The 17,317-nt window shown below is 53.2% G+C and overlaps 1 protein-coding gene across 1 annotated transcript in view; it reads left to right on the top strand.

Moving 5' to 3' along the window:
• The window catches only part of MPRIP (myosin phosphatase Rho interacting protein), an 81,080-nt gene that overhangs the window by 46,166 nt on the left and 17,597 nt on the right, over positions 1-17,317 (top strand). Inside the window, 8 exon segments of the mRNA XM_059826526.1 lie at positions 3,770-3,911; positions 4,445-4,561; positions 7,187-7,243; positions 8,654-8,722; positions 8,950-9,039; positions 9,498-9,607; positions 14,039-14,624; positions 15,547-15,663. Of these exon segments, the coding sequence (XP_059682509.1) occupies positions 3,770-3,911; positions 4,445-4,561; positions 7,187-7,243; positions 8,654-8,722; positions 8,950-9,039; positions 9,498-9,607; positions 14,039-14,624; positions 15,547-15,663 (1,288 nt within the window).

Raw genomic sequence — 17,317 nt, 5'->3', positions numbered from 1 at the left:
TCGCTTCTATGCTGTAGGGTCAGCTTTTTCCCCTGGGTTTAACACCATTTCTAATAATCCTTCTCAGTAACTTTGCGCTAACACGTCCGGGAATGCTTGCCTGAAATCGCTTGCCTACATGCCAACCCCGTAGGTGCCAGCTGGGCATCGTTCACATTGGCCTTTCATCTCTCCGTGCAGCCAGATGAACTTGCTCTGATTCTGTTGGTATTTTCGGTTCTTCCTCCTGTTTTCCGTTTACCCACCGTAGGTCAGTGTGAGCGTCAGAGCTATGGGTGGAAAAGGATTATTTTAGATACGCAGGGCTGCATCCTGAGCGATACACGTGTAGGCTTAGCTCCGAATAAAGCTGTTTTTCAGGCTTCTTGTCCTGTTCCTTTATAGTAAGAGAGATTACATGACTTATGTCCAGGACTGTGCTGGAAATTTTCCGTATTGACCACTTATACCTGACGCTGACTCCACGCCCCGTGCAGGCGTCTGAGCTCACAGCCGCTCAGAAACATGAATCAGAAAACAGGAGATAATCTCCATGATTTTGGCGGAGCAGCAGAGTGCGAGTTCCCTCTGCTGGCACGCAGCAGGACGGGGCTGCCGGCACCGTGCTGCCGGCACCGCGCAGCGGGGCCCGAGTGGGCTGCGGGAGAGGGTCTGTGTCCGGAGAGGTCGAGCCGTACCTCCGGTCTCCTGCCTCAGACCCATCCCTAGGGTGAAAGAGCAGGGGCAGCTCTTCGGAAACCCTGTGGATAAATCTTGAAGCCTGTTTTGCACACAAAATCACAGCGGAGAGGGCTGCAGGGACAGCCTTGGATGCTGGTCCCCATATCCCAGCGGAGCTCTGCAGCTCCGGGAGTAAATCCTGGCACGTCTCAGGAAAGTATCAGCAGCTTTGCGAAGGAGACCACCATGGGGTGGGGAGTCCTTGGGGTGCAAGGACCCGGAGCCCCTTCCTCGGGGTGTGCGGCTGCAGGCTTACCCCTCTCCTGCAGCTCCCCGGCGAGCATTGGGATTTCTAGTTGGCAAACTTGGCTTTTCTTGCGCACTTCCAGGGATGCAGCCTCTAAAACCGCAGCTTTCCCGCTTGACTCCACGTTCTGCTTACGCTGGCAAGAGTCTGCTGTGGCGTCTGCCGGATCTGCTGTAGGAGCGTGGTCAGGGGGCTGAGGAGTATTTCTGGCCTCGATAAATAGCAGAGCTGCCTGAAATTGCTTAGAAGACTTTTCTTCCTCAAATTCCTTCTCTGAAGCTTCTTGAGATGTAAGGCTCTGCTCTGAATGCTGCTTCTACCCATAGAGAGGAGTGCCTGCTCTCCCAAGTATAGTTTTTTTTCTTCTTGTAAAACTATCCTCTTCATTTTTGTGGCCCTTTTGGGGAAATTCCTCTTCTTTTTCCTGACACTCGCTGTCTTTCTTGCTGCTAAATAATGAATGAATCCAATAAAAACAAGCCCTTTCTTCCAATCAAAGAAAATCACTTTAACAATAGCTCGTGCTGCTCTTTATAGCTTTCCTTCCCACCGCACACACCCCTCCACCTAACAGCCGAGCTCTGCAGCTTGGGTTTAGTGGCCTGGAGAAGCTTAACAGCCTGCATGGCCGAGGAACTCCTTGGGATGAGCTTTGTAGTTGAAAAAGCACTTTTAAAATGCTTCTTCGTACCTGTCCACAGGCTTGTTTTGTCAACACGGAGCTGCTGTTCAGAGGGAGTAGCTCTCTCCTCAGCGCGGTGGAGAGGAGAGGAGAGCCCTTCCTGTCCCCCCAGGATCTCTAGCAGTAACCTCTCTGAAATGTTGAGCTAATGGGAAAAAACTGATTCTTTCCTGTAATCCCGATGATATTAACCCTTGGGGCTGTGATTTGGTTGCAGTGATTTATTTTTCTCCTCCCTTTTTCAATGACGAATTACTGGAATGATTTTGATTTTATTTTGTATGTAGATGCAGATATATAATTTCCTCTTCTGTTCATTCATTTTCCAGCCTTGTTTTCTTCCAGGTCTTGTTGCTCTCCACCTTCTCCTGCTGTGTTGCTGTGTGACGTGTCCGCCTTTACTTCGCCTGCTTCGCTACCATCTCATCTCAATTTCAAGCCGTAGAACAACCTGGTGGTGCAGCCCCTTTCATGAGAAATCAACCTGCTTTTGATTTTATGTTTTTGGTTGGGTTTTTTTTTTTCCTCCTGATTTGTTTTTCTTCAGGCCTTCACCTAATAGGGCACAGACAATGTTAATTCATGCACCTCTTACTCCCTCCTCAACTGAGACTCAGAGAAGGCTTGGCCAGTGTACAAAAGGGTTAAAAAATTGTGACTCCAAAACAGTTGCCCGTCTGTCGGTGAATGGAGGACGTGGATTTGTGCTCCACAGGCTGGCTTTTGGGAACGGACATCTCGTGAGCAGAACATCCCAGGGCGGATCGGGAGCTCTGCGCGAGCCCAGGATCTGCCCGCTCCCAGTCTGCAAACTGGGAGGCAGCAGGGGATGAACAGATGTCCCCTAAAAACATCAGAGACGTCTGAATTTACAAAGCAAAGCCTTCCCCACCGATTTTGTCCCTTCCTCTTTGGTTGCGGGCTTCGGCGCCCGGTCCTGGCAGCCTGGCTCTGAGCGGCAGTGGGGGGCCCCCAGCCCGCCGGGGGATGTGGTGTGCTCAGACTGTTCGTCTCATTTATGGAATTTGGTGCAAATGTTGGTTGAAAACTGAACGTCTCATGGGTTTTGAGTCCTTAACCTGCTGTTCCTTTTTGTGGGAAGTGTTAAAAATGTTTTTTTGGATAACCTGTTTCCCCTCATGTGGTTGCCATTGTGATTTTCATGCACGTTAGGGGTTCACACAGAGCAAGCAGCCCCGAGTTTAGATGCGGCATGCGTGGGTCCAAATTTTGTGTCAAGAACCCACCCAGATTGAGCTTTTTCGGGGGGTTCGAAATTGAGCTTTAAACAGCACAGCTTGGAGCTCAGCTGGCGCGTGTGTTGGTGGTGGGTTATTGCTTCACATTCCCAGGTTGTGATTAAAGACCTGAGGTTGATACTTGCCCAAACCCCCCGGGCGTGCAAACTTAGACAGCAGCACATCCTTTGAAAATTCCAGTATTTCCTCTCCTGTGGGTCAGTGAGCAGCTTTTCATGCTGAAACGGCGCTTTTAATTCCACCTGCAAAGGCCTGTTGTTTGCTCATTCTTGGGAGCATCCCGTTTGGGTTTGGTCGGGGTCGGCTCCTGCTCCATCCACATTTCTTCATAGTCCTCCTCCGTCCTCAGCGACATGTGTGCCACGGTGTGACGGGCCACCGAGGCGGTGTCCGAGAGCCCAAATTTTGCTCCCTGCTGTCCATACCGGATTTGCAGACTGGTTTGAGAGGAGGGTGGAGCCCCAGAGTTTTGCAGGGGATGCCCCACTGTGCCTGTGCAGGGTGTTCCTCATCTCCTCATGCCTCTTCGGCTGGCGCTGTAAAATTTGCAAGTAAAAAGTTATTGCTGGTTTTGCAAGGGTTTTTCTAGATATTTAAGAAAATACTATTTGTGGAGCTGAGCAGCGTGAGGTTTTTCCCCACTTTGGCTGCAGGTAAAATGGTGTATGTCAGATCGGGGCATTTTGCCCTGGATTTGCACACGCTAGAGCTTGCAGAGAAACATGGACCAAAAGCCAGCTGTGCATGAAGACTGGGTTGAGCAATTCTGCAGCCTTAAATTTGTGGGATTGTACAGCTCAGCGCACTTGCTGCTCTTATGTTTAAACCGGCTCTGGTTTCCCCTTTCTCTCTGTTTTCCAGGCGATCCCAGGTAATTGAAAAATTTGAGGCATTAGATATTGAGAACGCGGAGCACATGGAAACGAACGTGTCGGCTGGTGCTGCCCTTTCCAGTGAGACGCGGCAGGGCAGGAGCGAGAAGAGGGTTTTCCCACGGAAACGGGTAAGCTGCTCAGCCGAGGTCTCATCGTGGGGTTTGGAGGATGGCACCTGGGATCCGGCAGCCCAGGATAGAGGGTTTAGCTATAGGGTTTGTCCCTGGGTGGAGCAGGGGATCTGGAGCTGCAGGCAGGCTCATGCAGGAGCCAAACCGCTGTGTGTGCTCAGTCTGTGCAGGTTTGCTGCTCGCTGCTCTGCTCCCTTGGCCCAGCTGCAGATCGGAGTGGAAAATCAGGCTGTCTTTTCTCCTTCCTCCAAAATAGAAAGAGGGAAACTTCAGATCTGGCATGGCAGGACACATCAGGATGGGGTGAAGTAACAAAAGAAACAGGCAATCTTGAGAGTCCCAGATACGGTTAGATATATTGGGAACAAATTAATGCCTGAGAGGACAAAAAAAATGTATTGCCAATGAAATGACACTTGTTCCGAGCCTGAGATGCCCCTTAAAGACACGGATTTTTATGCTGTGAGCCAAGAGAGTGGGGATCGCTGTCCTAGTTCCTGCGCTGATCTGGGCTGATGCTGTTTACACAGGACTTCACCTGCGAAGGTGCAGCTGTGGGCTCCATCCTGGATGTGTCTGCGTCTCCTCTGTCCCCGCATCGCCGGGCAAAGTCGCTGGACAGAAGGTCGACGGAGTCTTCTATGACGGTGAGTCACTGGGGCCATGTCCTCTGCCTTGGGGGAGGACGTGAGAGGCCCTTCCCAGGGAGGTCCAGTGAAAACTGGACTGTCTGCTGCTTTCCCTGTAGCCAGCACGTAAGACATAGGATGTGCTCAGATTCGGAGCCGGTTTCAGTGACTTGGCTTCACCCTTCACACTTGGCGTGTTGAGGAGAGCTAACACATGGCCTAGTTTTCTAATGCTGCTTCCTTGATGTTTATGCAGTTGTCAGTGAGTGTGAGTGGGACGAAGGCTGCGAGGAAGGGCTGAACCTGCCCTCCTGAGCTTTCCTCCCTTTGCGTATTTCAAATACTCACCAGACCCGGAGGCAAACAGTACAGAACAAACACCAAATGCTCTCCTCTCACTCACCACCCTTCTGTAGGAACAAAATAAATACACTTGCTAATCTCTCAAAAAGATTACACAGCCATTGTAAATAGAAGCTACATTTTTCGTGGATGGTCAGGATGTTGAAGGACTTCTCAGAAAAATGCCGTAGCTTAGTGTTTCTGTAGTAGCTTTTCACGTAGACTTGTACAGCCACAAGAGTGATTTTTAAATTCTTGGTGGTAATAAGAAAGTGCAAGAAGTGCACATTAAGTGGCAATGCACATCATCTAGTGAACACAAGAAAATTACGCAGCCAGTGGGAAGAAAACCTTTGCCTTGCATACACCTTTATTGTGCCATTCCTGCTATAAACGTAGCAACATAAGAAAAACCTGCATGCCTGCTAGCTGTGATTGCAAGACTCTCCCCTGCCCATCGGGTTCTCTGTGTCAGATCAGATTGGTTATCCATCAGAATAAAAGCCAAGGGAGAGATCATCCCGTCTTAGGCTCGGTGGGTTACAGCAGAGCTGTGGCTTGCGCTGCATGGGTGTCTCTTCCATCAAATGCTTCATCTCTTTTTGGTTTCTGATGTCTACACCCTTCAGTGGCAGCTGGTCCCAAACTTTTTGTGCTTCAACAGCTTCGGGCGAAGCCTGTGCTCTCCTGCCTGCCCAAGCACTAGGAGGAAAGCAGAGGGGTTTCCGTGGAGGAGCGGGACCTGCAGGAGAAACCTTCCCGCTCCGGGTGCTTCTGTAGTGTCTCGCTGCAGCCCAGGCTGACACACATGCATATTACTGTTTAGCAGCATCTTTTCTCTCTGGCTGCTTCTACATCTTTGTTTAAATTTTAAGGAAACCGAGAAGTGTCATAAAGTAGTATGGATGCTGCTAAGGAGGGATTTATCTGCTTTTGCAGAAGATTCTTGCCCGGTGCTTCTTCCCAGTTGATAAATAACAAGCCCATGAGCAACTGTAACACTTGCAGTCCTTTTGTTTTCCTTCTCTGCAAAGTGCATGGTTAGGAGCCGGTTATTTTTGATGCAAAATGTAGATCCTTTGCTTGACACTCTCCTGTTATACAAGAAAGATCTTAAACAGGACCCAGATCCTGGAAGCATGATCTCGCCTGCACTCCGGCAGAGGAGAAGCAGGCAGGTGGTGGTATTGCTCTCTCAGGGTAAATTAGGGCTGAGATTAGGATGCCCAGCTCTCGCAGCCTACTTCAGAGATGGATGGAGTCATTGCAAATGCAATTTTCTCTATAGTTTGTTCGTGGCTTATTGCTGCCTCGTCAGCAGGTCCTGGTGGGGCTCGGCGGGTTTATTGCCTGCAGCCACATCACAGCCAGGGCTGCTCAGGCTGGCGTCTGTCTGCTCCCTCCTCCGATTCTCTAGGGATATGGGAAGGGCAAGGTGGCATTTACTTTTCCCTGTGTTTTTGTGGAATGGGGCTGGGTTCCCACCACCATGGGAGCACTCGAATGTGGAATGTGCCGCCCCACAGCATAGGTTTGATTGAATAGGCTTCCAGACTCCACTTTTCCGTTGCTCCCCTTGCTATAGCCCGTTTCGGATGCTACAGCTGCATTTCACACACGGCTGTCCTTTCCTCCTCCAGTCTGCAGCACGTGGAGCAGCTGGAGGAGCTCAGCCTCGAGGGAGCGAAAGCATTTCCACCACATCCTTCCCTGCGCACGGGCAGGGCTGGGAGGAAGGACTGGCGGGAGTTATCCCACGCTGTCTTGGTTGCTTTTCTCAGATCTTCAACATCCTGATGCACCCACTTTGGAGGAAAAAGCAGGTGTCATTTGGGTGGTGCAGTGCTGGGGTTCCCTGTATTTCCAGCCTTGGGAACTCAGTCTTGATTTGAACCCTGCAGCTGCGCATCAATAGCACATAGTTTGTCCTTCGTAATATATAATAGAGGGACAAAACTACCTGCAGTCTTGTTAATTCCTTGCTTCTCCTTCCTCTAGTGCTGGTGTAGCAGTAGGAAATTGCAAGAGAAGTGCTAGGAAGGGAACAGCCTGAATAAACCGCACAGCAGGTCTCTGTTCCTCCTGGGAGCGAATGTTTAGCCACCACACAGTATAATGATCCAATTTGGACTAGATGACCTTTAAAGGTCCCTTCCAACCCAAACTATTCTATGATTCTTTGAATTTAACTGTTGCTGGTCTCTTTTATTGCTGCGCTGGGTTTTATCAGGCCGCTGCTGTTGTCTTCTGGGCACGGACGCTTCTTCCCTCCCCTCTGATTGCCTTTCTCCTTTCTTGCAGCCCGACCTGCTGAACTTCAAGAAGGGCTGGTTGACAAAGCAGTACGAGGACGGGCAGGTGAGTCTGGGGGAAGCTCTGCCCTTCGCGTCGGTCTTCAGTGCCACGGTTGGTCCCGGTTTCTGGCAGCTGACACTCGCTCCGACGTCCTGGCTGTGCAAGCTGCACCCGGGGCTGCTCTCGGCGCTGCCGAAGCCCCAATATCCTTGCAGGGTAGATCAGTATTGAGCTGTGCTCCAGATGGGAGAAACCAGATGTAGGCGCTTGGGCAGAGCAGCGACAGGGAATTTATACAGCTCTGGAGCCAGGCAGCAGTGGTTGTATGTGAGGCCAATGCAAACGGTGTTTCTCTTGGAGCAGGTGCTCTGTCCTGGGGAGGTTTCAAAGCCCCACAGCTGGATATCGTGTCATGGGTTTCTAGGGAGCCGGGGCAGCTTGGATAGCAGCGCTGGTTTCGTGTTCCCGTTCTCTATTAGTCTCATCTCCCTTGCGACCCAGCAACCTCTTTGGCGTCAGTAATGAGGCTCAGATAAGGTCTCTTGAGCACCGGGGAAAGGGCAAGGCCAAGGAATAAATAAACGCCTCTGAGTTGGCACTGAGGGAAGCAGCCGCTGCTGCTTTCCTGCTGTCCATTCCCGGAGGGATGTGGGATGTGCTGCTCTGTTGGAGCCTTAGAGATGGGCAGTGATGCCGAGACAGCATGGTTGCCCTGGCTCTGTGCAGACCGCTCCTCCTCTGGATTTCCTTCCCTCCCGCTCAGCCCGTCGAAGGAAAATGAGGGCGACTCGCCTGCAGCTGTGAGCACCGTGGCCTGGGCTCCGCTGTGGGTGCCCAGTGGTGCTTTGGGCCCTGGGGCCAAGGGCACGTCTGTGGGTAGCCAGATGGGGAATCAGCTGCTGGAGCGAGTGCTTTGTTAACTGAAAGCTGCCTCGGGTAAACCTGTGCCTCACTGGGAGCATGCAGAAGGCGTATTTATATAGAGCAAGGGCCAAGAATAGGTTCCAACTCAATTTGTAGGTACTACACATAAAACATGAATGTTTTACTGCTTCTTTTTTTTATAAAAAAAAGGTCCCTCCAAGGCTTTAAGCGCAGCCACTAAAAGCATTGTCTTGCCAGTGGAGCTAATGGGAAGGCTCCCACTGTCCCCGTGGCTCTTGCGGTGTTTCACCATCACACGTGGGGTTGGTGCTGCTGAGGGTCCAGCGCTCTGCCGGTGCGGCAGCGCTGGGGGAATCGGGGTCCTGGCAGTACAAAGCATCGCAGTGTCCCTTGCACTGCTGCCTGTTTGGGTCTCCCCTTCCCCCTGGGAGGGCCTGTCGGTGAAGCCGGGTGCAGAGCTGGGAGGGGAGAGGCTGCAAGCTGCCTCCCTGCGGGGTGTCTCTGCCGGGTGACCTGTGACGAGCTGCCTTTGCTCCGCTGGTGGGGAAGGGGCAGGACGGTAACTGCCCCGTCTTGGTTGTTTCCTAGTGGAAGAAGCACTGGTTTGTGCTGACCGACCAGAGCCTGAGATACTACCGGGATTCGGTGGCGGAGGAGGTAAGTGTCTTCCACGTCAAGCATTCAACCCATCACCCTGCACCCAGGGGACCCCCAGGTTCTCCCAAACTGACCCCAGGCAGGTTGTCTTCCCAGATGCCGAGGTCCTGGAGCATCACTCCTCAAGGCTTTGTGCTTCTCGAGGATCTGCTGCATGCCTTCCTGCGAGCGCACCGTGCTTTGGGGTTGCAAAGCGTTACGGCTTATTTTACCTCTTCCCTCTCCAGGCAGCCGACCTGGATGGAGAAATCGATTTATCCACGTGCTACGATGTTACTGAGTACCCGGTTCAGCGAAACTACGGCTTCCAGATCCACGTAAGGAAAATGTGGGGAGGAGGAAGAGTCCGGCTGCAGGATGGCCGACGGGGCTGCTCATGCTGTGCCGCTGCTTGAGGATGGTGATCTGTGACAAGGGAAACATCTCCCCAAACACCTAGGAGAGGCCACCAGGCATCCCCACAGTGCTCCAGAGAGCTATGGCCTTGGGTTTGAGAGCCAGTTTTCTGGTTCACAAAAAATGGAGGGGGAAAGGGAAAGTTTTGTCTCAGCTTTAGGGTCTCACCTACGGCAAAACGAGCCTGACTGCTGAGAAATGCTAATTCCCACCGTGAGCGTGCTGGGGGATGGAGGGGCCGGGTGCGACTTCTGCGCGGCCGGCGAGCAGTGCCCCAGCGCTGGGGCGTCAGGGCTGGGTGCAGGGTGGTATTGGGCAGGGTTGGAAGGTGCTGGTGGGTGCAATCAGCTGCTCTGAGCTGGTCCTCCTCTCTCCCTAGACGAAGGAAGGGGAGTTCACCCTCTCCGCCATGACGTCGGGCATTCGTCGCAACTGGATCCAGACCATCATGAAGCACGTTCGCCCCACCACTGCTCCCGATGTAACAAGGTAAAGACGGGGAGTTTAGCAGCCCCTGCAGTTGTCTGGTTTGCTGCGCAGGCGTAACTCTTCCCTTATCCCCTTTCTTTCCTCTTTCTGAGCCTGTCCGTTCGTGGAAGCTGCGGCTCTTTCTCACATCCCTCTCTCTGGGCTTAATCGGATACGCTTTGTGGGGACGCTGATACGCTGAGTTACTCTTATGCGTGCAGGTTTCAAAGAGGGTTGAAAATGTGGCTTTAATTTGTGCATAGGAATATGAAATACTGTTCCTATATCAAGGCTCCTCTGGATTCCTACCAGGTATTGTGAAACCACTTGGATTCAGTTGTGCTGGGTTCCCCCTTTCCTCTGGCTACTGTTCAGCATGAGCTGCCCGTCCCCTCCACGGGTCATGGCAGCACGAGCCCAGGGTTCAATTTAGAAGCTGTTTGGCTCTGATGTATTTTAAACTCCAGCCAGTGAATCGTCTTCCCTCCTCTTTTGATCCTCCAGATAGTTGCCGCAGCTCCTTCCCCTTACGCGTTAGTAATGCTCGCGTCTCCTCCTGCCGTCAGTGCCAGAGGAAGGGACCCCCTGCTTCACAGACTACCTTCTGTGAGCACTTGCGGCTGCGGGTAAAGGGTGTTTGACCTCCTCACAGCTAACCGTGCCAGCCACACTCGTACAAGCCACCTCTTACAGGCTTCGTGGACACGGCTGCACCATTAACTCCTTCTCCTGTCCTTACCATAGTTGCAACGAGCAGGTTTTTGCCAGGTTTGTCCCTGCATTGATGGAATGGCTCTTCTCACCCGGTGCTGTTGACTTGGAGATGCTCCAGCCTCTCCTTCCCCATCCCGCTTGGCACTCGGCCACCGTTTCCCAGCCCTGCCCGAGCTCTGGTGGATCTCGCGGGGTCTCGGGGAAGCCGCTTCTTTCCTCACTCCTGTGTATGTTTGATTTCCATGCAATCCCAGGAAAAACTTCTCTTTGAAACTATCCGTGCTGAAGCCCAGGTTGGAAAACTGTGTTCTCTCCTGTATTAACGTTTTGTGGTTTGTATATCTCGTGATTCACTGCATGCTTCTCCTTTTCTGCACCTCGGATGGGAAGTCCTGCAGTTTCCATTTATTTTTCTTTCTTTTCTTTTCTTTTCCCCTTTTTTTTTTCTTTAAATAAAAGCCAGAGAGAAGGGAAGAAGCAACCTGGTCTTGACACTTGATTTCCCCACACTGGTATCTTCCGATGTGACTAGATATGAAGATGAAGACCAAGGAAATTTGAGGGGACCTCTCTGCCTTTAAAGAGCCAGATATATTTATAGCCTAACAGGTTACTGCAGCATGATAGTCCTGTGCTCTGCATCTGCTCTGAGCCCACACAAAGTGGTTTGACTTGGCTTACCCCAGCGAGAGGGTCTGGGCGCAGGTACCAGTTGGGCAGTAACTTGTTATGCTGCATAAATAGACTGGGAATCTCAATCTTGAGCCGGGGAAAAGGGATTTATAGGTGCACTTGTGTTGTTTTGCACCAAGCTGATTTCAGATGGGGTAGAGTCTGGCGTGGGTTAGTCACGTTGCTGAGAAGTTGTCGCTGTGAGCTGAAGGGCTGTGCCGTGCGTGAAGCGGGCTGTGTTCACCCGCTGCCTGCTCGCAAGCCCTTTGCCATGGCGCGTGGGTGCGCGGGGTATCCCAGCCTGTCCCGCCTGGCTTCGGGCACGTCATTAACATCCACACCTGGGGAGCGGCTTGTGGACGGGGCTGCTGGAAAGCCAAAGGACAGACTGCCAAAGGCTCGTGATGGAGAGGTGGCAAACATCTGCCCAGTCCGGCCAGGGTGCAAGAGGGACGTTAGTCTGGATGCTCGGCTGTGCCGGGAGGGCAGCAGTGTTCACCCTGACCCCGGGGCTGGTCCGATTCCGCACGTTTCTGCAGCCCTCTGCCGCATCTCGTTAACCCGATGCTATGTCTCCACCGAGCCAAACACACGTTTTCTCAGTTACTCAAGTCCTAATTACTGTTTATATTGCTGCGTGTGTCGGCACCCATCAGGGGGGGCGGGTTCTGCACTGCCTCCTGCCCTGAGCCGTGCCCTGCAATCTGCAGAGGCACTAATTACACTCTGCTAATGATGACCATGCAGATATAAAATACCCACAAGAAAGAAGGTGGCTGCTTCAGTGCTGGGTCCTCATTCAGCCCCCAGCCCCAGTGAGGCTGATTTCCCCAGTGCCCCCCCAATTCCTTGCAGCCTTCACGTGCTTCTTGCACGCTGCGGCAGCATGCTCGGCTCACATCTTGCACTGCTCCCACCGCCACTCGTATTAAAAAAAACCCCAACTTTTGGTTTTGACCTATAAAAGCCATTGCAAGGCAAAGACCTCCCCCTCCCATGTGATGTGAATTAATTTAACTGGGATGGAGGAGATGTGCAATGCTTGTGCAGAATTAATAGCCGTGGGGCAATTGTGGGAGATGGAATGAGAAGCTTCGTGTCAGTCTTCTGAGTCTCTTAACTCAGTTCCCAGTGGCCGTCCCTCCGCTCCCTGACATACATCCCATGCCCTTTGGAAAGCAGCAGAGGAGAAATGAGCTCGCAAGACATGTCACCTCTAGAAATGCTGAGATTCTTCCATGTGGTTTTTAGAGCAGCATAATTTCTGTCTCTCAACAATGTCCAAGGGGTCCCAGCACCCCCTTTTTTGCTAGCGCTCTTCTCCATTTTAAGACTCCATCTCATCCCTGCTTTACTTCTTTAAAATGCAGCTGTAATCACTAACTGACTCCAGATTGAGGGCCTGGCTTTGGAGTCATGCAATATCTTCTAATGACCGAGGAGGTTTCATCGTGGTGCCTTTTGGGTTTATTTTGTTAGCTGCAAGTGACAGAGCTGAAGAAGGAATTATCTCCGAGCTGGTTTTAGCCTGTAACTGCCAGAGTTTCTTGAAACCCAGCTCTACTGAGCCTGTGGTTTGATCGTGGATGAAAGCGCATCGGAAGATACTAGCCCTGGACCTACGCAGAGTCATCTCTTCTGCTCCATTCTTTGTTTTGGGCACATGCACATACATGAGGTTGTTGGCTACGGGAGCTGGGCGTGTTACAAAGGTGGGAGGAGAAGCCGTGCTGCTGCTGCTCCCTCCCGGTCACGGCAGTCTCAGTGCATGCGGTCCCATGGGTCAGAGCCCCGTTAGTGGTGGTTTGCCTGCAGCGAAGGGCCCAGGGAGCTGCTTTCCAGCTCTTCCCACTGCGCCCTTCTAGAAAGCTCGTCGAGGCTGCGCTGGAGGCTGGAGCCCGGGGGGATGCTGTGGTTGTACTGGAAGGGGGGAGAGCCAGGACTCAGCCTGAGCAGCAGGGCTGCGCCTCGGGAAGCGTCTCGCGGGCTTCTGATAGCAAAGAGGGTTTGGCAAATGCCTGCCACTCCCTCGGGACAGGCTTCTTCTGCAAACTTAGCATACTGCTATTTTCTTTTTTAATTTTGATCTGCATGTTACAAGGCTGGCATGTCTACGTTTAATAAGCTAATACTGCATTATGGATTATCCGTAGGTTGGAAACCGTATTGCCTTTCCCTATTAACTTTCCCTGCTTGACGAGTATGTCTCCCCTCTCAACCCACCACCCTCTAACTCAGCACTAAAAATCATTCCTTGCTTGAGAAATCGGCATTTTCAGTGACTTCCGCGGTGTGTTGAATAACTCTTGTTCTCCTTGCTGCACCGACAACTGCACAGACGGTGTGCAGCCCTCGTGCCGGGGCGGCTGCCCGCAAGGCTGGTTTCCCCAGGGGAGATCTGTGCCTTCAGTGCATATAGTGGCACGGAGAAGTTTTCGACCCATTAATACCCTGATTTTGCCAAGCTCAAGGAAAACCTTCCCCCTGTTACCCAAGACCTCTGGGAGCTGCTCTGTGCTTCTCCATCCCGCAGCTCTGAAGCCAGACTGACTTTGGTGGGACTGGTGGCACCCTCCCCACAAGCACGTGACTATGGCCGCGTCGACTGGCGTGTGTGCATGGAGCCCCACAGCCAGGGAGGCGGGCGGCGAGCCAGCCGGCGGGCACCGGAGGAGCTTTCGAAGCCTCTTCCCCGCCTGGCAGGATGGTTCGGGGTCGCTGCCTCGGCTGCAGGCTGCTTCTGGGTCATGGTCGCCAGCCCTGGGATGGCTGCTGAGGAGGAACGAGGTCGGGATCGGCCGCTCTCTGGGGGCCGGGGGGTGCCCAGGAGCAGCCGGAGCTGCTTGTACCAAGGCTTTGCACACCAGCACGACCCTGGGGAAGGGCAGCGGCAGCTCCTGCACCCAAGAGGTGACGGGAGACGGAGGGGCAGGGGGGCACCCACATGGCATTGGCTTGGGCTTCCAGCAGCCCCTTTCCACCCAGCTCTTCGAGGCATGCGTGGGAGCGCCTGGCCATCTCGAGCACCCACTGATGCTTTCCTTCACCCTCTCTCTGTCCTCTCAGCTCCTTGCCGGAAGAGAAAAGCAAAACAAGCTCTTCCTTCGAGACCAGTCCAAAGCCGAGCGAGAAGCCGGATGCGGAGCAAGCTGAGCTGGACACGGAGCAGAAGCGGAGCCGTGCCCGGGAGCGCCGGCGAGAAGGACGGTCCAAGACCTTTGACTGGGCCGAATTTCGCCCCATCCAGCAAGCCCTGGCGCAGGAGCGTGCAAATGCTGCAGACTCCTCCAAGAGCGGCTCTGCCGCCTTCCCCAGGGACGCCAGTGCCACCGACGCCGACCCGGGAGAGCTGGAACGGGAGCGGGCCCGGCGGCGGGAGGAGCGGCGCAAGCGCTTCGAGATGATCGATGCTGTGGACGGGGCGGGGTCGGAAGAGGCACTAAGGATGGAGGTGGACCGGATCCTGCCTGTCCCGGCGGACGTCAAACCGCAGAATGTCCACGTGGAGATCGAGCAGCGCTGGCACCAGGTGGAGACCACCCCGCTGCGGGAGGAGAAGCAGATCCCCATTGCACCCCTGCACCTCACCCACGCCGAGGACCGGGACGAGGGGCTGACGAAGCAGCACTTGACCACGCTGCTGGAGAAGGAGGTAAAGCGGGGTGCACGGGGTGTGGGCTGCCTGTTGAAATGGCCTTCAGGCTGCTGCAGGAACTGTAGGAAGCCTGAGCAAGGCTTAAAAAAGCTGCATTTATTCCTACTTTGTAATAGCAACGAGTGGGGATGCTGTAGGGTCCCCTGGAGAGCTGGCAGGGCACACATCCATGTCCATTCCCATACAGCTCTGTTGGCAGCTTTCATGTTCCCACGGCTGCAGAAAGGGCTGTTCTTGCAAGGGTGGTATTTCATTACCCCCTCCCATTTAACGCAGCCTACACTTTTGTTGGTTTTCAGCCATCTCTGATGAGATGAGTACAATTGATGTGCGTTCACCAGGCTCTAAATTCAAGCTCATAGTTCTGTGTGCCTCTGCAACTATAGAGATTTGTGTCTGCAATTATGTCTACAAAACTATAAACTGTTTTGAATTATAGCACACACCACAAAGGTTCCCTTTTTGTGGAGCCTGCATCAAGCAATCTTAACGATTTTAGGAAAAGAAAGGTGGAGGCTCAGCTCACTTGGAAGAGGTCCACGCCTGGGATAACAAAGGTTGTTGTTAGTTGGGATTAAGGTCTATTAGCAAGAATGAAACGGGTGCAGGCGTGGAGTAACCAGGAGTATCGCCAATCTGAACCGGGCTGGGATTTGCCTGGGTCATGCCTGGCACGAGCTGGTGCCGTTCATCCTTTGCTGCAGTGAGCTTTACGAATTAAACTAATGCATAACTTAGTTCTTTCAGGGGGGGAGGGATTTTGAGTGGCAAAATGAAATCCAGATCCCAGAACAGAGCAAAGCGGTGGTGCAATCAGAAGCCCCGTTCATTCTGCTCTGCATCCCCTCTGAGCTGCTTGCTCCTTGTGGTCGACCCCCTGCCCACTCCCTGGCCGCTGTCTCTGTTCATGTCCCTCCAGCTGGAGCAGAAGCAGAAGGAGGCCCTGGAGCTCCTGGAGCAGAACCGGCACCTGCAGGACCAGCTGAAAGTGGCACTGGGCCGGGAGCAGAGCGCCCGGGAGGGCTACGTGTTGCAGGTAGGAGAGCGGGGAGGAGAGAGAAATCCGTCTTCCTCTGTGCCCGAGGGGGACCCTGGTGGGCTTCAGTCCAGGGTGTTCGTGGGGGCATCCTGGTTGACGCAGAGATGCGCACCGCTGAGTGGGCTCCAAGAGATTTGACCTTCTTGCAAATATTGCTAATTCTGTACCCTTACCAGGATCGTCTGCTTAATAAAACCTCTGATCTGGGGTGCAGTAGACAGAAGATAGCATTACCTGCTGGCATCCCCGAGGGAAAACAAAACATAGCCATGGTAGATAGATGGGACCTCAGCGAAGTCCACCTCTGATCCATCCTATACTGTGTTTGCTCGTGCAACAGCTGTTTCCGTGCAACAGCAGTTTCCCCCTTTCTGTGCCCCAGGTACTTCCCTCCGGCAGTGGGGTGCGCATAAGGTTTTCTAAGAATCTTGTAGCCCAGCAGTTGCTCCTGGCTGGGGAGTTTGTATGGTGGTTACACGGGCAAACACAGCACACGCAGGGGTATCTCCCAGGCCCCTTCCCCGCAGCCAGAACGGGATTTGCACCGGGACGACTCGGTGTCTTGGATCATTTTGGTGGGTTCTTGTGCCTTTCCTCAGCAAAGCCTAGAAGTGTGTTTTGGAGATTCTGGCAAAAGAGACAGGAGAGTCTTTTGGGAAGCCTTTCCTTCCCTCCTCCAAACAAAGCAGACTTTTTCCAGCCCTTTCCTCTGGGAGCATCCATGCCCGGAGGAGCCGTGACGCCTGCAGGGCAGCTTCTGGCTGCTCTCATGGGTCCGTAGTCCTGTTTTGTGCAGGGGCAGCATTTTGACCTGCTCAAATCTACTTGGCCACACTGGCTGTGGATCGAAGTGGCCGTGCATGGCCGCACGCTGCGCTCCCGTGGCGGCAAATCCAGTGTCAACGCTGAACCTTGCATCCTTATTTCTCATGGGAGAAATTTCCCCCGATAAAGTTGCACAGGCAGCAGAGCCAGCCCAGGTAGGGGGGCATCTTGCCTTCCTTGCCGGTGATCTCCTTGGGGGAGTTATTAATGCATTTATTTCTGGAGTCTCCGAGCTGACAGTGCTTGCTTGGAGGAGTTCCATTTTCACTTGGCAGTGTTGGAAGAGTAACTAACTCCCGCTTCCCTGGAGCAAAGACATCTGACCTCCCTTTGCCTGGGGCCCGGAAAAATCAGGCAGTGGGGCTAAAAGCTGGACGCTGAATCCACCGTCAGATGGGCCATGTTGAAGTTGGCCATAGCGCCTTGATACGAGGAGGGTGGACAAGGGGGGAAGTCTGCAGAAGTGCTGAGCAAATCATCGCAGTGAGAAGTGACCCAAACTTTGACCTAGAAGTTGGAGAGGGTTTTTGGAAGGGTTGGAGGCTTTTGCTTGCTCCAGTCTAATAGTTCTGGGGATTTCCCTTATATTTCCACGGGAGCAGAAGGATTAAAGTTCTGTTGCAGACAGGAGTAACCCCACCAAATCCTGCTGGGGTGGAGGGAGTGGGATCGCTCGGGGGGTTTCTACAGCCCCAGACTGCGGGCAGACATCACAGCATTTTTTTGGATGGACCCTCTGAATTTCATATGTCCCCCAACTCCATCATACCTAATTTCGGAGAGGTTCCTGCATTGTCTGTGGGGAGGGACGATGGAGGAGCCTGAC

This window comes from Gavia stellata, chromosome 18 (assembly GCF_030936135.1).
Source record: "Gavia stellata isolate bGavSte3 chromosome 18, bGavSte3.hap2, whole genome shotgun sequence".
Lineage (NCBI taxonomy): Eukaryota > Metazoa > Chordata > Aves > Gaviiformes > Gaviidae > Gavia > Gavia stellata.
This window is presented reverse-complemented; position numbering and strand designations above follow the sequence as displayed.